The sequence below is a fragment of the Oreochromis aureus genome, linkage group 10, assembly GCF_013358895.1.
Source record: "Oreochromis aureus strain Israel breed Guangdong linkage group 10, ZZ_aureus, whole genome shotgun sequence".
Classification (NCBI taxonomy): domain Eukaryota; kingdom Metazoa; phylum Chordata; class Actinopteri; order Cichliformes; family Cichlidae; genus Oreochromis; species Oreochromis aureus.
This window is the reverse complement of record NC_052951.1, coordinates 14,832,782-14,856,603: the sequence shown is the minus strand read 5'-3', so window position 1 is coordinate 14,856,603 and position 23,822 is coordinate 14,832,782. Positions and strand designations below refer to the sequence as shown.

At 39.2% G+C, this 23,822-nt stretch overlaps 1 protein-coding gene across 4 annotated transcripts; it reads left to right on the top strand.

The window, feature by feature from the left end:
* Nucleotides 1-4: 4 nt before the first annotated feature.
* On the top strand, nt 5-22,499 carry LOC116336172 (cilia- and flagella-associated protein 54-like). 4 transcript variants are annotated; one of them, XM_039617879.1, is made up of 57 exons: nt 5-244; nt 967-1,072; nt 1,370-1,519; nt 1,761-1,926; nt 2,119-2,177; nt 2,763-2,906; nt 3,244-3,357; nt 3,579-3,680; nt 4,019-4,211; nt 4,315-4,407; nt 4,507-4,619; nt 4,783-4,897; nt 5,504-5,514; nt 5,721-5,822; nt 5,962-6,109; nt 6,288-6,343; nt 6,484-6,612; nt 6,747-6,987; nt 7,226-7,359; nt 7,479-7,676; nt 7,794-7,886; nt 7,983-8,171; nt 8,259-8,377; nt 8,480-8,627; nt 8,770-8,925; nt 9,023-9,145; nt 9,547-9,669; nt 9,767-9,887; nt 10,680-10,769; nt 10,855-10,981; nt 11,104-11,206; nt 11,412-11,500; nt 11,593-11,790; nt 12,035-12,210; nt 12,300-12,448; nt 12,711-12,920; nt 13,075-13,274; nt 13,698-13,833; nt 14,434-14,563; nt 14,726-14,887; nt 14,993-15,202; nt 15,389-15,476; nt 15,650-15,820; nt 15,939-16,005; nt 16,507-16,692; nt 16,778-16,864; nt 16,952-17,071; nt 17,602-17,649; nt 17,968-18,109; nt 18,484-18,650; nt 18,988-19,142; nt 19,223-19,292; nt 19,463-19,622; nt 19,803-19,960; nt 20,507-20,653; nt 20,771-20,891; nt 21,470-22,499. In XM_039617879.1, the coding sequence occupies exons 1-57, from the start codon at nt 99-101 to the stop codon at nt 21,619-21,621; spliced, it is 7,611 nt and encodes a 2,536-aa protein (XP_039473813.1). In that variant the 5' UTR covers nt 5-98; the 3' UTR covers nt 21,622-22,499. The 4 variants fall into 4 exon arrangements, with proteins under 4 accessions (XP_039473813.1, XP_039473812.1, XP_031615822.2 ...); XM_039617878.1 differs by having other exon boundaries at nt 5,504-5,589; nt 8,770-8,919; XM_031759962.2 differs by having other exon boundaries at nt 5,504-5,589; nt 12,303-12,448.
* The last annotated feature ends 1,323 nt before the right edge of the window (nt 22,500-23,822 follow it).

Genomic DNA, 23,822 nt, shown 5'->3' with positions numbered 1-23,822 from the left:
TGCCCCGGTCTCTTAGACTGGAGCAGTTTTGTTGGTGTAGTTGGAAATAACCAACATAAATGTGCTAGCCGGTCACAATCGTTTTTGTGGACGCAGAAATGGATTTACCAGCGTCGTATTATGGGGAACTTGATCAAAGAAACCCAGTACTTTCAGCTTTTAAGCGAGAGATTAACTCGTTTATAACGCTGATGAAACAAGTGGCTTCGTCGAACAACCAGGACAACAGCACTTATGCTAAAGGGTGAGATGCTAAAAAGCCAAGTCAGCGCTAGCTTATAAAGCGCATATTGACTTATTATAGGAAACTTTAGCTTATTAAATAACGTAGGCTTATTTAAATACATTTTTATAGCTAGTTGCGTGCAGTTTTTATTACCGTCATTGTTCCACTAAAAGGTATTTAGCTAATAATAAATGATACACTGTGTAGCTTATAATTAATATGGTGTTAGTGATTTGACCATAACATGTAGAAATGTTTGATAAGGTCCAGTTACTAGTCTCAAACACTTGGCTTGTACTTAAGAAAAGTCTTGAGTGCACCATTTACATTTTTTGCTTTGCTATAACTGCAACACAAATCTGCTGTATAAAGCAGGATTGCAGTGGCCTTTACAAATAACTTCAATATCATACTGCAAACTATACTTTTTAGCAGACCCTGACAGTTGCTGCAAGCCAGCGTCATATAAAAAACCCCCCCCAGAACAACCGAGTCGTCAGCGTACATCACATCATGATTAAAGGCTTTCTCCTATCATGCATCCACTGAATGTCCTTGCTTAACCTTTAACCTTTGAAAATGAAAATGACAATGTTCAGTTTTGTCAGTATCCCATATAACAGATTTGAACATATTTTATATTACATAGATCTTGAACCAGTTAGAGATCTCTTGGTGTTGATGTTTGCTTATTTATGTTATTTATTTTAAAGCTATGCTTTTCTGAATTCATTTTCAAGGATTAAAATCCTGGTGGAGATATGGAAAAAGTTCAAACATCGACTGCCTTTGAAACTGTACCAGGAGCACATGTTGCAGATTGCAGATTTTCTCTTTGGAATAAAGGTATTTGACAAATCCCCAAAATTAGAATACCTACTAATATTTGGTTACCACAGACTTTTTCTTTGATTAAATATTAATTCAGTCTGTGCAACACAGTTTTATCAGTCACTATTGTCAGTCTTGGTTGCTGTGAATTCTTTGTTTTACTACTTGACTCATCGGTTTTGATCTCAGTATTTGCAATCTTGTTTTTGCTGCAGTAAAACTATAAGAAGCCTTTGGATATGTTGTTTTCTGCACGTTAATTACATGTTAACACATTCACAGTGTTATTTTTCTTCCCTCTGCTTCTTCTAGCTGTACCAGCTGGCTCTAAGGCAGGGCTACAGTCTCCACCTGTCACAGTTCAGCTCAGTGAAAATAACTGACATCACAAATGTGGATCAGTTTATGGCCTGCTTCTTCCCCGAAGGGCTTGATACAGACCAAAATACCTTTTCCATGAAGGTACACATCACTGTGTGACTGTGTGTGTCCTGTGTATCTCTGTTTAATATGTTGTGTAATAACTGTTTCCAGGATTTGCTTTGTTGTTTTATGCTACAATGAAAGTTTACTAGATTGGCTCAGGTCATTGACATTTTGAGACATTTTTATTAAAAATCTGCTATTATTCTGTATGTATCCATGTGTCTGTGCCTGTGTGTCTGTCCTCTATATATGTGTGTTTGTATCTGTGTGTGTATAGGTACGTGCCATGCAGGGCTGTGCCCTGTGTATATTCGAGCTGGAGAGACAGCACAGGTTTCTCAGTCAGAAGGGGCTCTGTAAACTGCTGCGTGTGCTGAACTTCATGAGGACCATGATGCAGGCATTTCAGCAACATGAGCACCTCTACTGGCAGATATATAATGGTATATTAGAAGAACTTGTATAATTCAGCGTGATATTTCTATCTAGGAGTAATCTTGGTAGAACAAATTGAGCTCTCAAAATTTGAAGATAAAAATGAAAATGAACTGTTGATAAACTGTTTATCTACTATTGTATTAAGTATTGTGAGGTGTATCTGCCCTCCTAATGTATTTCTATCTCTTGTCATCCAGGTTCATTACACATTTACAATGTCTGCCGTTATTTGATGACTATGCAGTGCAGCGCACAGGTACTGTTCACTCCTGCCACTTTTCACTTCTGCTACTCATTCCTAAATCAGGGATTTCAAACATAAGGCTCACAGGCCAAAATCAGCCTGTCAAAGTCTCCGATCTGGCCCACTGGGTTGCTTTGAAAAATGTGAAGAAAGGCATAAATTTGGGGTTTTTAACTGTGATTTGTAAGTTTTACAACTTTTCCTAATGATAAAGACCTCATCTATTGCCATTCATACTACATCAAAGTAAGCAGTAGATAAGCAAACAAGTTCCAAGTTTTTTTACTCAGTCAAAGTGGGCTGTATCTGGCTCACGATATGAAATGAGTTTGACACCCCTGCCCTAAAGGAAAAGGAAAACATGAAGGATGGTGAGAAAATCATGTGTGACAGAGACTGAATATCTAACAGAATGTTTGGACTGATCGTGAGTGACAATATTTCAGTTTTAATTGATTGAGCCTCTGCACATTGCACAACACAACTCCTAAAACTGTGTAATATTATTATATAATGAATGTAGTGTATAATAAAATTGTGTAGTTGTCTTTTTAATCCTTTGTGATACTCACAGCCTCCGTTTGTCATCCTATTCAGGCACTGGAGTACCTCCTGTGGGCAAGCATCAGTTTAGAGTTGTCCATCCCTCTGATGACAGCTAAGTATCTGCCAGTGATTGTCACACTCTACTGTGCCGTCTGCCAGTGTTACTATGACAACCATGCTGAGGTGCAGGCGGAGGTGAAATACGTCAGCGTCAGACACCTACAAATACACAATTTGATCCTTCACAGGCTGATCTAATCAGTAATAAATGCTAATTGTAACTTGGTGTTGATCTTTATGTAATTTTCTTAGCCTGCCTGCTGTTAATCAGCACAAGGCACTAAATTATTCCTCATGCTTGACTGTGCAAAAAGAAAGTCTTGCTGGTATGGTTAACCCATGAGTATATTTGCTAACTACATTTGTTTGTATATTTTATTTTGAAATGCAACCAACATATTGTTGCAATAAAAGTTAATTGGAGTCTGAATCCTATTTTGGGCTGTGTTTGTGTGTCCTCAAATGCTCTCAGGAATTTGCCCGGAGAGCCCTCGGAAAAATCAATGAATTAGCAAAACTCGGGGAGCACAGTGAAGTTCCTGCCACCAGAGAGACTCAGAGAGCTTACAAAGATGCCTCCATCAAGGCAAGAAACTTGGCCTTGAGATACATCAGCACACAATGTTGTTGTGATAAAATGTTGTTGTTTCTCAGTGTGTTAGATACAGCAATGTCCATACTTACATGCTCACAACTGAATATAGTCACTTCTGAAGAAGCTTACTTACCTTGTCAGTGTTTTCCAGTATCGATGTGCTCTTCTTTGGTTAACATTTGAAAGGTGATTGAGAGCGTTCTGTTTTTCAGCTTGGTGCCATGATTTTCAAGCGAGCAGCATTTGAGACCCGAAAGAGACCCAGAACCCTGTACAAGAGCAAAATCAAAAGCACCCTGAAGGACATACCTAATGTAATGGGATCTACTTTACTGCCATATCATCATATTTAATGTTAATTCTTACTTTTAAATGCAGTGTAATTTAGGGGCTCTTCTTAGTTGTTTAACTCTGTATAATCTGTGTTATCACCTTTAAATCTTCCATCACTCTATGCATTGCCTTTGTTGGATTTCTATAATAAAAATAATTAAATAACCCCGTGCCATATATTTTAATTGTTTAAACCCTAGATTTCTGTTTTAGTTCTGAATTTGAATTTGTTTTTTGCAACCTGTTTGCTTCTAAGGACATCTAATGTTGTGAGTCGGTGTTGTAACTAAAATCACATGCCTATGTGTGTGTACTGTAGGTGCCATGGCCTCGTACCCCAACAGAGCGCCTACTAACAGGTTTGTTTGAGTGCAGCGCAGCACAGTTCCTGGGCATTTTGGAAGCACTCTGGGACAGCAACACGCGCCCACTTCAAATGAGAATGCCTGAAGATCCGGAGCTACAAGAGGTCTACCTGGAACTCCTGTCTGCTGGAATTAGTTTGTTATCTGGTTAGTGAAACAAATACACAATAAAATTTTTTTTAATAATTTCAGTAAGTGGACAGTTAGGTGAGGGATTCTGAGTGGGTAATGTATGGCTGTGTCTGTCAAGGTGTCACTGGTGAGCAGAGGTATGATGACCACCCGTGCCTGTCTCCTCTTGTTCTGACACCGAATTCGACTCTGATAGATTTAGCCATTTCAGGTCAGTCATTTTGGTCCTTTATTACAATCAGCATGTGTGTTTATTTTGTGCATTGCTTCAAAAGTCAGTATGAGATAAGGAGATGTGTTGTGTTGCCAGGAGAAAACAAAATACCCATCATGTCTGCAGTGAGGTTCATCAAACTGCTGTTTCAGTACAAACAGCTGGATGCATTTACTGAACTCACCACAGAGATGCTGCAGGTTTTGTCTGTAAGTAGCACACAAGCAAAAATGCTTTCATTCATATTAATGAGAAAAGTGGAATACATCAGGTTTCACTTGCATTTCAAGACTGATGATTCGGTTTGGGGCGTCCACTGTTTGAATGATCATCAGGGAAGTTTTTGTTTCATTTGGCTTTCTCTAATCACAGAATTTGGATGGCCAATCATTCAGGAGAGAAAAGCAGGAGCTTGCTTTGCTTCACAGTTTCAACATTTTGCTGTCTACCCAGAGGAGCCCTCCCAAAGAAGACATCACAAGCAAAGGTAGAAATAGTAAATCTACCACATACAGACTTATTACATTTTTCAGGCTCCAAACTTTTATTTTGAAAAATAAATCTTATCAATAAAGGATTCATTAAATAGCTTTCTGCCTCTCTGTCCTTGAATTTTAAATTTTTGTTTGTGTTTTTAAGCTGCTACAGAGTTTATCAGTATATTAATTATTTACCGCATGTAATACATCCAATTTTTATCAAAATTAGCCAACGGATAAGTATATCTGGAAACTAATTTTTCAAATCAGTTACCCCAGCAGCATGCTAGCACAAAGTCTGAGTAATGTTCAATCAATATTGTGAGAATAGAGCTGGTAAAGGTTTAGATATTTCACTGAAAGCAAGTAGGTATTATGTAACTTCTGTCCAGGGATCACCACTTACCTAAATCAAATAGAGTACATATGAGAAATTTCAACTGCAGAAAATGTCTGGATCTATTTTTTCGCAATGTTTTTAAATCAAATAATGTACTAAACATTGATTAATTGTTAGTATGGTGGTCAGTGGTGAGCCTTGGTTCCTCAGATTATTCAAAACTAATCTCAGCAGTCACAATATAAAGTGGTCATGTTCTTTTATGTTTCCACAGACCAACATAAGGTTTCACTTTCTATGAGTGGTAAACTGACGGATCTGGTAGAAACCCTTCACAAGTCTGTCTGTGATTCTGCTCCTGTAAGTTTCTATGCCACGTACTATTTGCAGGTGTTTCTGTTGAGGATAAAGGATTAGGGTTCAGGCTAAAGTTAGAAATCAGAGGAGGAGATTTATAAGCATTTAAGCTGTGTGTGTTTGTGTCTGTGTAGGAGGTGCAGCCAGATGCAGACCTGATTTTGGATATTGTGTTGTTCCTGTGGGGTAAGATGAAAGCGGTGATACAGAGAGATCCTCTGCAAAATCATGACAAGGTGTGTGTTCAAAAAAACATTCCCTGCGGCTGCTTCCAGCTTTATTGCTGTTAAATATAAAACTTTGCATATTATATTCATGAATTTTCATTGTTCTGTTCATTTGTCTTTTTTGCTGTTTGTAAATATATTTTTGCAGTGGTTGTGGTGTCTTTATGTGTTGTATGAGGTGGCCCTCGCCTGTGACCTGGCAGCTGTTGACTGTATCATGATAGCAGAGATGAGCCACACATTGGGCATGCTGCTTGAGAATGCAGCTGAATATTTTCTTGAAACTTCAACGTCAGGTGAGAGGTTATTTTCTGCCACTTGCCCTGTTACGGTCTGCTGGAGATTTAAAGTTATTGTTGTTTGTACTGTATCTATTTGATCTTGCACTGTCACAAACACACGCATTCGCACACATGCACTACAGATGCAAACCAAAGCTTTGATAATATTTTTATTCTCATGTCTTATCTCCAGGAGTTTGCGAAAGAGACTGTGATGATGCAAAGCCAAACTCTTTCTCTATTCTTGAGGTATGTAAATAGACTGGTTGGGCATACCATCAAAATGTGAACAAATGACATCATACTGCATGGTGCTATTGGGCCGTGTCCTGTCTCTTGTTTACTGAAAGTATGAAGTGAACTTTGTATATGTGTGTTTGTGTTTGCAGAGTTCAAGCACAGAGCTGCTTCAGAAAGTGTGTGAGGTGGTAAAGAGGGGTCTCGAGGCTTTGGCAAGGGGTGTGGCTACGCTGGCCCCCCAGGACTGCTCAGCTTTCACTGACTTTGCGTTCATGCAGGTACACAGTCATCTTGTCCCACACTCATTTCTAGCATTTTTGTAAATATTCTTTCTCACATTTACTGAGTTTATTTACTAAATCTTGTATGGGCATGGAGTTTTTTTTAATTGCATGTGTTCTTCTTCTGATAGAAATTTAGTCCCCTCCAGTCATCGGCTTTTTCCACAACTTCTTCAACATCATCAAAACACAGAAATGAAGACGATAAAATAAATCTGAAAAAAGGAGAGGTGGAAACTCAGAAAGAATCTGACTTAAAAGGCTGTCAACAAACTGAAGCCACATGGATGTATCTTCTGATCAAAGATCTCCACCTAGAGTTGGACATTATCCTCCACAGGGCTTCCCTCAAATTGCTGCAGCTAAATGCAGGTCAGAGTTGCTCTGGTGGTGGTTTTGTTCACCAGTGATTTTGGACAAGTAGTTCAAGCTCTGCACTGTCTGAAATGGCAAAATGTTGCTACTTCACACTTGCACATTATATCCATATAAACAGAAGTTAAAATCTGGTAACAGTTAATCATAATTAGAGGTAATGAAATAAATATGCTTACCAACAAGTTGTATGTCTGAATATAATATAAATTGTCAGTAAAATGTCTTTGTTTAGTTGTAGAGTCTGAACTTTTGGACCGGATCAAAAAAAACAAGGTGTCCAAAGCTCTGTTCCTGATCCAGAAAGCTTTGCTGGTGTACAACAACATGGAACAAAGTGACATCAGTGAAACCAAAAGTCTGCTGGAGGTTAAACAAGCAGAATACTCTCACAACATTTGGTTGATTATAGCCACATTTTGACTTACTGGTGTTTAATATTAGTTTTAAGGACGTGTGAAAATTATACTGCTGTGTGCTCTTGATAGGATGCTGCTACCCTCATAGAGAAAGCAGGTATGGAGGAGAGAAAAGTGTACATGTCCTCCACTCCTAATACTACATCTGAAGATAAAGGCAAAGGAATCAAGGAGGACGGACAGAGCCCTCCACCTCCTCCTGTCCTACTGTCACGCAACGACCACTCCATGAGCTTTGCCCCAGCACCTTATAACTTAGAGGGACAAGTGAGATTTACATTTAATTATGCCATCATCTTACTAATCCTAATAACCTAACAGTGAGCAAATAACCCACACATGTTCAACACTTTTTGAAATCTTTCTTCTTTTGTTTCCTTTGAGGTGTGCTGGTACCAGCTTTGCGGTCGGGTAGCTGGGGGCATAAACCGGAAAGTCCGGCTTGGAGACTGCAGCCTGCCAGGAACTGGAAATATGGTGCAGTTTATTTCTTCACCGAAGAAGAATATCAAGTGTAGCGAAACTCATTTTTGTCATTATCACTTACCTCTGTGTATATGATTTTGTTTCAAGGTACCAGCTCTATCTGGTGAATGTGTGCTGAGGGTGGAGGGTCTGGAGCCCAATCAGAAGTATGTGTTTGCTGTTGCAGCATACAACAGTCAGGGAAAGCTACTGGGCAGTACTATAGGGGGGACAACATTACCACTGTTGGCATCCATGCCTGTACCACTGCTTTCCTCTTGGGCTCATTTGGCTAAGGTACAATTTCAAGCTACTCTACACCTGTACCAAGTAGACAGAGAAATGTTTGGACTATGTTTTTAGCCTTGTTGACTTTTTCTTCAGGTGGCTTTTCAAACAGAGCAGTATGCTGTAGCAAAAAGAGCCTGCAGAGAACTTTGGAGCCACTGCATCTACCCTGACAGTGAGTCCAACGGCAAAGAGGATAGACTAGCCACCACAGGGTGAGGAGGGAAACACACAGCACACAGTACAAGTCAAGGAATTTGTGTTTTTTGTTTTGTATTTACTTACCTCCTACTCTGTCTTCATTTATCATGCTAAAGACTACGCAAAGAAATCCTGCAGTACTCCTCTCTTCACCTGTGTCAGCTGTTTCTCACGTCCATCTTCATAGAGACAGAGATCAACATTCAGCAGGGATCACTCTATTGTGACTCATTCAGTGACAATGGACCATTTATCTGGGAAAAAGTAAATACCTGAGAATTGCTGAGCGCTGTGCAGTGACGTTAACTTATAGACTTATTTTGCATTTTCTAAATGGAATACCAATCCAGTGATTTTTCTTTTTGGTATTGATCAGAGATACATATGTGCTCATGTTTGTATGCAGGAAGCCAGACTGGCAGAATGCGAGCGAATACTGGTGGCCATGCACTTGGCGATGTGTTTGAATGATGCGGCAGCTGCTTTGCAGGCTGCAGTTAGCTGCTACGGGCTCCTGGCACCTATAATGTTCCATCAGATTACGTGTGACTCTGTGGTACAAGTATGCAACCAGCACGTCCATAAAAGTATTAATACTATAACATAATAAGAATTAAAAATGAATGTGTTCGTACCTGTGTTTGTGTTCTGGTGTTCAGGTACTAAAAAAATGCTTGATGGTGTTGGAGGAAAATTCAGGTCTTCTAAAACAAAAATGGACTGGAAACACCTCAGAATCTTTTATCCACATGATAGCCTGCATCACCTACTACCTGGCAAAGGTGTGTGTGTGTGCGTGTGTGTGTGTGCGTGTGTGTGTGTGTGTGTGTGTGTGACCGTGCGTGTGTGCGTACACGTATTGTTCATGTTTATTTGTGTACAAATAGATAACCTTTTGTAATTGGACGCACAGGTTTTAAAGTTTTCTACATAAAAAGAGTTTTGATTACTTCTTGCACTAATTGTTTACATGTATATATTTGCACTGCATATTGGTGGATTTACCACTACATAACATCTTTTTGCATAGTTTGAGACCATGCTTCAATGCCAATCCATTTGTGTATTTATTATTTTGTGGTGACTTTTACTTACATTTACAGTGACTCACATGCAATTTAAAATAAAAACAAAACAAAAACTTTGTGCAAACTAACTGGGAACTCTTCTATTCTTCCGACAGACGTTGCGTGTGCTCAGGAAACACGAGATGGCCAAAGCAGTGATGGACTGTGGCTGCAGGCTACTTCAGGATGTCTATCATGCCCAGCTGCAGATTAGGAGACTCACCAATCAATCTGAGGGTGTAAGAGCTGTTTTCTGGATGCTGTTGTGATATATATTATTTATATACTTAAGTAAAGTACAACTTCTAGCATTTTTGTGTATCTCCATGTGTATAGCGTAAAACAGCAGATCAAGCCACAGTCAAGAGTGAGATGAAAATAAGCCTTCAGCTGAAGGCACTGGAAAGAAAGAACAAGAAAATAACAGTTTCAGAAGGAACACACACCCCAGAGCCCGGTAATAAACACATGTACACACACTGGTCCTGTTAGTGGTGTGTAAAAGTCTCAAACTATTCCTTATTTCTTTGTATTTTGCTACCTAAATATGAAATTGGTGCAGTAATTTATTGAAATGTGGAAACATACACTGAAATACAGTAGATAAAAAAAAACAGAAAAAGCAAACAAAAATAATGAACATCTTTATTCTTCAACACAGCCTAAACTCTCTTGGGGAGGCTTTCTTGTGATTTGGAAGTAGTCAGGACTTCAGGAATGGTTCTCCGAGCTTCTTGAAGGACATTCAAAGCTCTTCTCTGGATGTTATCTGCCTTTTGTTCTGTTCCCCGTCAACATGATCCTACACTGATTCAGTAATGTTGAAGAAAAGCCAATCCGTTACTGATATTGTATTTTTCTATCCAGCCTTTACTGCATTGGCGGTGTGTTTGGGATCGTTCCTATCCTTAAAAATGATGCTTTCCAGATGATAAGCATCTGGAAAAGATACAATTTAAAATTATTTGCCAAGTCATAGATCAGTCTTAAGTGGCTTAATAAAAGCATTTTCTGAAAATGAGTGACAAAATAGCCAATGTCCAAAACCCTTCAGCCTCGGGTGTTGTTCAACAACACTTAAAGAATTACAAGGTTGACTCTTTGAAAACAAATCAGGAAGAAATGAGGGATGGCACAAGATTTTTGCACAGTAATGCTTATAGAAGAAAGTTTGCATTTTTGTTTTTAATCCTGTAATTGTTGGACTGATTTCTATGTATTTTTTGTATTTTTTCATATATTTTTCCAGAGACTTCTCAGACACTGACCGTCTCAGAAGATCCAAACTTATTGTACGAGCTGATCTCCAGCGGTACATTAAAGGATGCCTACATGCATGGTAAGCTGTATAGTCTTTCATACTTTTTTATGATGTAATTAGTATTGTTAATTGGTAGGTTTGTTCGTGTGTGTGTCCTTGATAGTAATGAAACTCAGACGCAAGGTGTATTTTACTGAGTTTGCTGCACTGCTACTCCAAAGAACCATGAAAGAAGGCCACATAGACCTTGTGTTGGAATGGGGGCAGAGCCTGTTTCAGTTTCTTTCCAGGTATGCTTTTAATATAAAACTCTTCAATATATTTTTAAAAGTTACAGACACCTAAATATATCAGAAAGATATGAATGTCTGTTTCATTAAGTAAAGTTCGTGAATAGTTTTCTCTTTGGCAGCCGTGATGAGGCGATGGTACTGTCTGCAAAATGTTTGGAGGGGCACGGTCAGATTAGAAAAAGAAGTGGAAACCAGAATGCAAAAGGAAACGAAACCTCCCAGGTGATGATACAACATGTGCACACATGCATGTAGTTCTTAAGGGCAGGCAATATCTGAGCTACACTGACAAAAATGTACATTACTTCTCTTGATCTTTGGCTCACCAGGCTCAGTTTTATTGCCAAAATAATGCTGTGGCTTGAGAGAAAACTTGGTTACTGTAATATTAACTAAAAGCAATAACATGTGCTGCCCTTTAAAACAGAACAAGAACGCTTCTTCACATGATGATACAAGAAAGAAAGCAAAGCATAAATTGGCACAGAATATGCTTTGGAAAATGAGGACTCACAGGTAGAGCATCTGTGTCTTTGTTTTTCTGTTTTCGGGAGGTTTCTTGATCATTTCTGTAAGTCCATATATAATGGATGTGTTCATGTTTGTAGGGAAGTGCTGGCTGTGGAGAACTTGCTTGCTATGATTTCATCTGTGATGCAGCGCCAAGAGAAGAGGCTGCAGCTGAGGCACACTTGCACTGAGGAGAGGGTGTGGAGATCACACCTGAACTACTGCATGGCTCAGGCCCATTTAGCAGTGTTTTACCAGCGTCTGGTCCAACAACACGGAGGAGACCTGGATCAGAGGTTCACACACAGAGATGCCAGATATTATCCTTTACTTTTTCAGTTTTTTTTCTCTTTGTAATAAAATACTCACACTTATATGAACACTAAAAAAAACATTTTTCTGATTGATGCTAAGCAGCTTTGCCTTGTTTTGGGGTGGCAGTGCATTTACTTTTACGTGTATTATCTGAGCTGAGATACTGTAGTACTTCACATGGTTGACTAATTATAGCATGTCCTGTACTGTTTGCTCTTTGCACAGATACAGCCAGTTTCATCCTTTGTATTTTTCTCTGGCTTACTCTGGTGTCCTGGTATGGAGGAACAACTCACAGCAACATGAGTTGGAGTCTTCAAATGAAGCTGTCTTACATGAAGACTCATCTGATCACAAGGACTATGTCATGACAGCTCACAAAGATAGAGGCAGAAAGGAAGGTGAGAAAAAAAAAGGCACACGGAAAATAATGTGAAGAGAAAAGCTAGCATCTGGTCTGTCTGTCATCATTTGTCTTAATCTTGTGTAGCAGTTGATGGCTCTGTCGCAGAGGACAGATGTAAGGAGGGAGAGGGCTCTCCTCATTCTCTGGAACAGCAGATGGAGGCACAGAGGTGCACTGGTGCCACACTGCTGGAGTCAATTAACAAAGTTGCTGTGCATCTCCGGAGAGCTATGGTACCATTGATACATATATGGATGTAAACTTATATATGACTTTACAGTGGCTCATCTGCATCCATCTTTAACCCCAGCATCCTCCTGTGTTACACCAACCCTCTGCATGTCCTCTTTCACTACATACGTGAACATTCTCTGTGGTCTTCCTCTTTTCCTCCTTCTTTAACAGCCTTTGTCCATTATACCCACTCCCCCTCCTCTGCACAACTTACAGTGCAACCTGGTGTACTAATATCCAATACTGTTCATTCTTTTCCAGGTGTTGGCTCATCGTGGCAACCACTGGACCACTCTGCAGTGTGTGTGTCAGGCACTGTGGGACCAAAGCTGCAGAATCACTGTCCTTGTACAGAGAGCTGCTCAGCTTGAAACTCCATGTACGATTACAGCAGAACAGCTACACAGTATCCTCACCCCACTGCTGGTGCTGGCTACTGACTTCATCATGGATATGCTGCAAAAACTAGGGGTGAGCTTCACATATTGCTATTTGTACTAATAGCTGCTTTCTAAAAACCTGCACATATTTTTATTCCTAAGTATAAAAGTATAAAGACAAAACCACAGCTTACATGTCACTATGTGTACTTTTACATTTTCATCTGCATTTTTGCCCCTGCTAGCTCTGGAGTTTGTATGACAGTGACTTGACTGAAGATGAGCTAGAGTCCAGTCTCCACTTCTCAGTCCCACTTGATGACAGCACCCAGGTGGATCTGCGTTGGGTCCGCACGTTGGTGTTGCACACTCTTGAGCGGCTCCATGACAGTGGCAAGTGGGAAAGCCTGGCCCACTTTGCTTTACTTTTCAACTCATACACACGGTGAATAAGACGTACTACCAATCTTCTTCTTCTTTTGGCTGCTTCTGTTAGTGGCCGCCACAGTGGATCATCTGCCTCCATCTCAACCTATCCCAGGCATCCTAATCTGTCACACTAACCCTCTGCATGTCCTCTATAAGACTTACTACAAATAGAAACATTTGTTAACATTTGTTACTTGTTAAGTAAATCAAATGATCTTTGAAGTCTTGTCATTGCAGGGGATTTGGGTGGGGTTGTTGTACTTTGCATGAAACATAAATTCAGCATAGGAAGCCAGAAAAACTCAAAATCATGTAATATATAAAAACTTGATGAATACTGTGTTTTTTCACTTTTTAATGACCAAGACATTCAGTTCCTCACAATCTATGTTCCTGACATTGTCTTGTGTGTTTGTTTCCATCTATGTAATGATACCAGGGATCGGTATACCGTTATCATAACTCCTCTGCTTGTCCACGCCCAGAGGATGTTGCTTGAAAGAATAAACTCTTTTGGAGGGCCCGCAGTCCCACAGCCACACCATGTCAACACACAGAAGGCCACTGGAAACGAGGTAGCACAGACCCATACACAGAAACGCACACACAAAGCATAGCAAAAAACAAAGAAAGTGCTTGTGTGCATGGGTGAATGAGGCAAGTTGTGTAAAGCGCTTTGATTTCTCAGATAAAGTAGAAAAGTGCCAGTCTATTTACCATTTACACTCCCCTTTACTGTAACTGTGGCTCACTTAGCTACCACCTGAGATACCACATTTAAATCAACCTCAGACTCCTCCTGTCTATGTGTCAAGGTATTCTTGGAGAAACCAAAGTTGGCCCTGATGCATTTATCAGAGTGTGAGTGTGTGTGAATATTAGATATAAATGCTTAGGTATATCTAAAAGCACCTTATGAATGTGTGTGTGAATGAGAATTTTAGTAGTAGTAAGAAGTAAAACTAAGGCAGTACAAATGGTTTTATACAGAAATATTGTGGAATATTTGAAAAACTTAAATTATTTCAGTTTGATGCTACAAAATATCTCATAACTCACAGCACCACGGAATCTATGTTTGTTCTAGTTGAAGTCCTTAGTTAATTAATCTCTTGTGTCTACAATCTTGCATTGTCTGTACTGTGCAGTAAATGAGTGTATATTATGCTTTACAGGTGACCAATAAAAGTTATGCAGGCTGCCAGCTTCTCAGTGGTCGGATCCATCACGCTGCACAGAAACGGCACCTTCACAAAAAAGCAGCACTAACAAACTCGATTCCTCGAGAAGCGGTTGATCTTACAGGTTTACACAGCCAAACAGCTCATCTAAAATAATGTTAACACTGGTTTGTGTGCAGTAAATAGTGATGACTAAATGCCAGAGTAAGAACTAAATGTTAGACAGTAACTTATCAATTGCAGCAGTGCAGATGCCATATTTTCATGTACATGCTGTATTTTTAAGGTGCAGAGATACAGCACTCCATGTCCCTCGTTTGTGTCCCACTGGATGTGGAGTACACGCTGAGCTGTTATCATCAAGCTCTTGAGAAAAAACCATATTGTCTTCAGATGTTCCAGCACAGTCGCTCACTGCTTGTGCTGCTTCTTGCAAACACACAGCCCTGTAAGTTCATCACTGCTTGAATAACACATCACTGTTTGAATAACACATCACGGTTTGAATAACAATACAATTAATACTCTTTGAACTGCTTGTGTCCCTCGTGAGGCTTTATGATACCGACACAGCATTGTCGGAGCCAAGGTCTCAGCCATTCAGCGAGCTTTGTGAATTTCAGTCCTGTTGTTATGCCCACTCCAAACATCCAACCATGTGACCTGACAGAGGAGGACTACAGTACTCCAGATGCTATCTATGGCTTCCCTATCAGCCGTGACCACTTGCAGACTATCATTTCTGCATACACCACTTCTATAAGTAAGAGAACTAAAAATGTTTAGAAACTGTTCAGACTTTTATTGCACATTTTACATAAATAAGGCAAATATCAACAAATGCAGACTAAGTGACCTTACAGCAACATAGGATGAACACATGTGAGCACATATTTCAGTGAGTCAGATGGTTTACTGTCCTTATAATTATCATTCACCTTTTCCTCAGAATATCTCAAGGCTAACAGCTGTGACTCCCTCAGAGTTCTGGCTCTGCATGAACTGGGAAACCTACAGTTCTACAGTGGAAACACACGGTTTGCAAACTGTTGTATATGAGTGTGTTGGAACAAGTCTTCAGCCTTGTATTAAATGCATTTACTTGTATTGAAATGTATTTAAAGCCTTTTATTAAAAGCAAAACTCAGATCGGCATGATTTATGATTCATTATGGTAAGAATTTTATTCCTGTTTGTGTTTTATTTCCAGAGCTGCTCACTCATGCTGGAGTAAAGCCATAGATTGTGCCTTGCAGAGCTCAGGTGTTTTGGAGAAATGGGATGGCGCGTCGCTTGGGAATGGCTCCCTGCAAGAAATTCTAAGGAAGGCTGGAATGTGGGGATGTCTGCAGGCAGCTGTGGTCACTGCTAAGATAGCACAGTAGGTTTCACTGAGGTTTATCATTGACTTGTTGTGTTTTTTCATGTGTGTCGCAAGCATATGCCAAGCATACGGAGTAGGTTTCGCCAACTCCTGCTGCATGTTTTTGGCTCTGCAGGTTTATCTTAACTTCTGATATCAACCAGCGGACAAAGTACTGTCTCCTGTCTGCTTACCTGTTTAAGGTAAAACACATGGTTTGAGCAGATATACTGTTGCGTATTTTAATGTGTAGGTATGCATGTGTATGCAGTCATTCTGACATGCCAAGGGCAAAGCATGTAATAGACACCCAGTTCACTTTGCCTCTCCAAAGGGTGAAATAGACACATATGCAGAAGCTGCATTACCAACAGGGGGAGATAAATTTAAGCCAAGACATCAGTAGTGAGCAAAAATTGTATAAAGTGCATTCTAGAGTCCTTAATCGCCAGAAATGATTAAGCTAGGTGCCTAATATGTATTTACATGTAAATATGTTAATAATGTCTATTATAGAATGTCTATTATTAACAAATGATTTCCCCTGATTGTTTTAATGTTGTCTTGAAATAAAATATCTCTGCTGTTATTACAACTTACTGCAACTTCTGCACATGTGTACATTTCATGCTTTGGAGAGGCAAAGCATGAAGTGGACACAGTGGACTGGAGTGTCTATTACACATTTTTACTTCCTTCTTTAGAGTTTGCTGTGTTGCTCCATGGCTCAAGCCCAGGCAGACCTCCAGTACGCCTCCTACAGCATCGGAGATGAGTTGCTCCCTGGAGTTGACCTTTTCTCCGAGCCCCACAGGCTTCACCTCGGCACCACTGTGTCAAGCCTGAACTTCATTTGCCACTGGCTTTTAACCACTGGCTACTGCATCACGGTACACACACACAAACACTGTCCGCTATTCATCAGTGCTTATGATAAATAACTAGCTTTGTGTTAAGTTGTGTTTGTAATTTCAGCTGCTTCCCACACTAGCCCTCTATCTACATTTTGTGGGGACTGTGTGCAGAGACGTACAGCACACTGTTAAAGGCAAAATATTGAAGGTCAGAATTTGTTGTTTCTCCTGTGTTTGTATTCAAGTGTTTTGCTGTCATGATGGATTTTCTAATCTGCCTGCGTGTTTTCTGCAGATACGTGCCCTTACTGAACTGTGTCTGTTCACTGAAGCTGTGAAGGAGGTAGTTCAGCTCACACGTGGAACAGGTGTCCTTCTGCCTCATGGACAATACATTGCCAGTGCCTGTGTCGAAGTAAGAACATTTTGTTTTTAGAAGCTGAAAGAGAATTTTCAGTGTCTTTCCACATGTTCATTTTTTCATTTTCAGTACACTCGTGCCCTTTGTTGTCCTGGTACTGGGAAAGGGTTTTTTTAATGCATTGAACTTATGGAATCATCCATATGGAATTCTTATTATAGTTATAGTAATGATTACATTGGCTTTTTTCTATATGCAATATTTCACTGTTGTTCAGATTATTTCAGTTACACTTCAGGCCTTGTGCAGTTTTGGCCTCGTCCTTGAAATGTCATGTGCAGTACCCTCTCAGGAAGCCTGTCAATGATCTGTTTTAACTGTGAGCTGGTCTTGTCCTGTGAGCACTGCAAACTTCTGGTTATCACGTGGTAAAAAACTGAATTGAAACACTGTAAAATACTGTTTCTATATGTCATAGCACAGCCTTTCTGTGTAGAGTTTGCATGCTCTCCCCACAACCCTGATAAGAGAATTGATGGATATATGTCATAATTTCACATATTTTTTTGCTTTCTTTTGTGCAGCCTACAAAGACATTCTGTAGCAACAAGTCTCTTCTGGACAATGCAGAGGTATTCTCCACATTACTGTAAAGTCACACTTCAGAGTTTAAGTCTCTTAGTTGTACTAAATTTGGTCAACCCCCTTGCCCATCCCTGTCATTTTGGCTTTCCAGGCAAATTTGAAAACATAAGTTAACCAGATATATACACATGAAATCACCGAAGGAAATTCACAAACATATATACACAAGTACTGTACTAACCTCTTTTTTTTTGTGCTGCTCTTTCAGCTGCATACAACTTCTTTTAAATAGATGCTCTCTAAAGTAATCTACTTCATTGGATTCTTATGAATGTAATCTGTGTGTTTGTGGTGCTTGTGTTAAGGCTTTGGAGGAACTTGTGAACTGTGACTTTACTCCAGAAGTCTGCACCCTGTATGGACCAGCACTGTGCCTCAGATTTAACCTTGCTCGTGTCCAACTAGTTCTGGCACTTACTAATGCTGTCGCAGGCTTTCCTGTGCCAGGTCTGTAATAAGAATAATTCTCTTTCTTTTGTTTTGTTTCTGTTTGAGGTGATTTAAACAAAAAGATTAGAGGTAAAATTGACTCTAAACTCACATTTAATATATGCGTTTACATGCGAAAATTACATTGTTGTATACATAGTGCTGACTGTTAGCAACATAATTGCAATCTAAAAAGTTAAAGATGATTTGTCCATTTTTTTATGGGAGTAATACATTTGCATACACTCACATTAAAATATACTGTTCTGTATTTGTGCCCTAAATGTTCGAGTTCTCTTTAAACGCAACTTCGGTGATAGAAAAAGCTGAGCGGATGAGGCAGTTTTGATGCTTTACAATTGTGAAATTTCAAAAGTGTGGATGTCTTTCAGATTCTGTGGAGGGAGAAGTTTGTACCAGTGTAACAAGTTGTTCGGTGGACCCAAAAGATGATGAGCAGGAAGGTCCAGACACTGATGACTGCTGTCCAAAGACAGGAGAACAGAAAGTTCTCAATCTTGATGCTAAGACTGAGGATCTAAGCCCAGAAAGGATTAAGGTAAGACTCGTGGGGATTTAAGTTTTCTTTATTTCACACAGAAAATAAAGCACTCAAGGTTGATCTGCAGAATGTGAACGATGCCAAACACACAATAATTCCACATATTTTTTCCTGAATTCCTCTCCTCCTTTTGCAGTCCTTTAGGTAACATTTATGCAGACTCTTCTATAACACTCTTCTAAAACCTATGTATGAAAACAATCTGACCGAATTTCCTCATCCTCATTAAAATAATTATCCGTTCACAAGTATTATACAGGGTAGGATGAGCTGAGGCACACCCTTAAGAAATATGGATTCAATTCTCTGCCATTTGTCATCTCTTCTGTTATAGTTCCTTTTGCTGGAGCGCGCCTCCTTGTGGTTAAACACCATTTCAGAGCAGCTTGAATCTCATTCCTTGTGCAAAATGGAAACCCTGGAACTGATGATAGAATCCAGTGTTCTAAAGGGCAACCTCTACATGCAGCAAGCACATACCGCACTTTGGTACGATGACTTTATGCATGTCTACTGTATACATGTGTATATCTTACCTATCCTAAGCATTTTAATGCCCCCCCCTTCAGCTTTGAGACGGCAGTTTCATCTTTGAAGCTGCTCCAAACATCACCTGTGACTGTGAGAGGATCCGGGGCTGTAAGTGATTGGGCAAAATATTTAGATAAAGCATTAACAGAATCGAGTAGGTTGATACTTGAATGCTTGGTTATTATATTGCAACTGTTATATTACATTTTATTTTAATTCTTTAAGTAATCATAATAAGACAGCAGAAATGATTTGTTGTATACATGATCTTTCTTAAGGATGATAAAGATTTTGGTGAGTCAGACGCCCAGAATGGAGACTGTCCCAGAGTAGTTGAGGCCAGTGAGAGGATTGGAGTTCATCTGTGGTTACATTGCCGCTTAGCTTTGGTCCACAGCCTGGTTGCCCACAACCCTCGCACCGTTGAGCTTTTACCAGGTCTGGTCACGTGTTTGCCGTCTTTTTTATTCCAAGTGGTGGATTGTACATTAATTATATCGTAAATTAACAAAAAGTATGATAATAATAATAACAATGATAATAATAATAATAGCAATATAAATTATTATTATTATACTTTTTGTTAATTTACGATATATGTGGCACCATCTTTTCAAGGTAAGAACATTAATGAGGAGGCAGCCCGGGTGTTACAGGAGGGTCTCGATGAATGTGCACTGTGGGGAGACCTTGATATTCAAGCCCTGCTGTTGGTTGAAGGTGCCAGACTGGAAGCCCGGAGAGGCAAGACTGACAACAGCATGACAATGCTGCAGGTACCATCGCACACAAAGACAACCACAATATTTTCATTCTTTTTTGCAACAAAAGAAGCATGAAGAAAAAAGTATTAACAGAGCAGGAGACCAGAGCATGCGGTGTACATGCCTGATGTGTTGAATTCCAAGGCCATGCAGCCCTTGATTTAACCTGGATTTATACATGATCTTTGAATAATTTGGATCAATTTATACGTGATCCAAGTTTGAAGAATTCTCTCAAGACATTCCAGAGATTCTTGTGTTCAGCAGAATGGGACAGAGGTCACTTAGGGTGGCTGTGGCTACAATGTAGCTTGCCATCACCAGTGTGTGAATGTGTGTGTAAATGGGTGGATGACTGAATGTGTAAAGCGCTTTGGGGTCCTTAGGGACCAAGTAAAGCGCTATACAAATACAGGCCATTTACCATTTTTTTACTTAGACACCCCATTCTCTGCTCTGCTGACTTAGCTTCCTGAGACAGTAGCTATTAGTCACTGTTTATAAATTCAGATAAATATAAGTGCTTGTGTGCCGTTCGCCGTTTGTCCCTGTGTGTAGAAAGCAGTGAGCCTGCTGTCAGGACGGACACGCTTGCCACAGAAGTCTGTCATTACGCTGGCTCAGGCCACTTTGCTGCTCAGTGACTTAAGAGGGGCACAGAGTATCACACCTCTACAGCTGATGCAGAAACTGCTGAAGAAACAGGCAAGTGAAGACGCAAACACTAACACACACATATGTGTACATCATATTGTCGCTGTATATTCTGAAAGCAGACAAACATAACATTAACATTTATCTTTTTTCCCTCTCTTCTTTCAGCTGTGTGATTTTGGTGAAAGTGTGGAATTAGTTGATGGAAAAATGTGTTTCTTTCCTCCCGGACCACGCAACATCTACCTCCCATACTTCAACATACTAAACCAGACCAATTTGCAAATTGGTAAATTAGAAACATTCTGTTTATCATCCAGCACAAAGTACAACTTGGCCTTATGGGAATGTCATGAGTTTTAAAAGTATATATTTACAGAGCAGCCGACTCATAGGCAGACAGCAGCCCTGGTATTTAGAGCTATGCTGCAACAAGCAAAAAAGTAAAAATAAAAAATTCATAGTTTGAAATTTAAAATTCATTTTCTCTCAAAATGGATTTCATGCAGAAGGTGTGGATCGTGAACCCCAGCTAGGATTTTACGCTATACTCACTGAGGACATAGATGATGTTCTGTTTCCAAGATCTTCACCATTAATTGATCTGTTCACTGTTTTTTAATTCAGGGATTTATTATTCAGACTTTGAGTATTTTACAAAAATATTCCGTTGTTTAATGGCTTTACTGGGAGCCCCAGGTGATCTTTTTAAATTACTATTGCTAAGATATTTCATTTACTGTCATTAGAAGGTTAGTAAGATCACTACTAATATTTGGTTAATATTAAAAGTTTAAATTACTACATTTTTCTGTGAATAAATGTCTAAAAATGTCATTATTCTATCTTCTGCGTGTCTTTCTGCAGGAAACATCCTGGGTCAAAGTCAAATGGAGACACAGGTTTCTGCCAGCCAGTCATCACAGTCCACTTCAAGGCAGACTTTGCACCACTCTCTCCAGAATGAAAGCGACTCAAGCAATTTAATCTCCAAGCAATCCGACCACCTCCAGTCCTAAATGACTTAAATGCATCTTTTGTGCATATTTAAAGATGGAGGTGGATGTTGAAGGCTTTTATTTTCCTGGAGACCAAGAGTCCTATCACAAGTTTGTGTAGCAACACATTATTTTATCAGCTCAGTACATAAGAGCCAAAATACTGCATATAATTTCACATTTCTGCATATTTTAAGTCACTTTTAGTTCACGTCTAGAATAAATGAAATGGTATGCATTAATTTAAGCCCTTTTAATCTGAGGTACTCAAAGTTCTGCAAAGCATTGAAATGTGAATGTTCATTTATCAAGTCACACACACCAACAAGATTAGCCGTGGGTTTGGTGTCTTGTCCAAGGACACTTCTACACATGAAAGTGCAGAGGCTTGAACCACGAACCCTGCAAGCTACCCCACAGCTACCAAACTACATGGTGCTACCAGAGCTCTGTGTAGTTTTTGTTGTTCTTCTTGTGTGTTTATCTGCATCAGTAAATGGGTCAAATAAAATAAACACAAAAGAAAAGAGTAGTTTCAAACTGACGTATGAAATATGCGAGCCAGACAACTCTGAAAAGATAGACAGATAGACAAAGATGTTCAGTGACGGCTATTCAGTCTGGCAATGCAATGATCAACAAGTGCTTTCTGTCAGAAAAGGAATCGTTAATCTCTGAATTGACTTTTCCTTTTTGTTTCACAACAGGGTTGCACCTTTACCTGAATATTCTTCTGCTATAATTACACACTCTTTCTATCTTTCATTTCATTTCATTACACAAATAACATCAATGCAAACAAAGCATCAGGAGTACCAAAACTAGGTGTCACCAAACATTAATTCTGGCTTTTAAAGAATTGTAACTAAAATTGTGACTAAAAGTTAGTAAGATTTGCATTTTTGTTTACCTGTGAACATTTGTACACCATTCAGCCACAAGCTTTTGACCACAAACAGGAAAATAAACAACAGTGATTATCTTATTAAAATACAATGTTCCCCTGGGAAACCATGGATTCGCCCCTTGCTGGATTTTGACACTAAGGCCATATTAAATACTCCCCTAATAACGACAGCCTTTCCTGGTAGGACAACACCTCAGGGAACCTTACTCAAAGGTGTCAACCGACAGGGCTAAAGGATCTTTGGCAGATAACGAAAGAAATCCCAGAGGTGCCTTGATTGGTTTTGGCAGCTCCAGTTTTAAGATCAGGTATAAGGCCTAAACAGTTCTGAAGGTGTCTAAAAACAAAACTTAAATCATAGTCTTTTAAAATGCACTGAAAGCTACTAAGTAGAGGTGATTGGGTTGATCTGTGTATTGACAATATCAGTATCAACACTGGTATTGGTATCAGATCGATACTAGTGCAATAGAATTGATATTTTGTTTCAATCCTCTAAATTCAGTATGTAACCCACTGAATTGGGTTGAATAAAATATTTTTTTCCTAAATGGAAAAATTATATGTTGTGGAGGTAAACACAGACGACACGAGAGCTCTCGATTCTCCTGGTTTATTTTTCACCACAACACAACTGACTACTTTGCTCTCCAATACACAGCAACACACTTTCTGTACACTGGGTGTGAGTGGAGCCCTCCAGTGGTCCACCACAATGTCAAACGTGAAAACTGTCTGAACCTTTTTGTCATACCTAATTTATTCATAGCCTATATCCGGTTTAAACAACAGATGTTGAACCAAAGTGAATTAGATCCAGGCACATTCACATTTTAGGTCTCTTTCAAATATATTAATGATGAAAGGTGTGTTTTGTTGTATGAAGTAATTAACAAGGAAGGTAAAAATGACAGTGACTTAGTGGTCATTAAAATGTGTTCAGAATTTTCAAATGAATGATTTATCAAATAAATCATGACTCTTCACTACAAAAGATGCCTTTATAAGTTAAAAGTATTGGTATTGATATTAGCGATACTGGCCCTGTAATTATGGAACGCCAGGACTGCCATAATGAATTAATTAAATACACCATTAAATACTTAATTAAATTTGGCAATAATTAATTAAAATTGGAAATAATTAAAATGGGAAATAATTAATTAAATAAATATTTTTGACACATTTAATTAATTATTGACACATTTAACTAATTATTTATTTATTTCACATTTTAATTAATTATTGCCACATTTAATTAATTATTTAATGGTGTATTTAATTAATTCATTATGGCAGTCCTGGCGTTCCATAT

Coding starts and splice junctions, on each gene's coding strand:
- LOC116336172 (XM_039617876.1), top strand. CDS start 99: ATGGATTTACCAGCGTCGTATTATGGGGAACTTGATCAAAGAAACCCA. Junction 7,887..7,982: donor TGCCAGGAACTGGAAATATG/GTGCAGTTTATT, acceptor TTTTGTTTCAAG/GTACCAGCTCTATCTGGTGA. Junction 17,072..17,601: donor TTGCCAGTGCCTGTGTCGAA/GTAAGAACATTT, acceptor TCTTTTGTGCAG/CCTACAAAGACATTCTGTAG.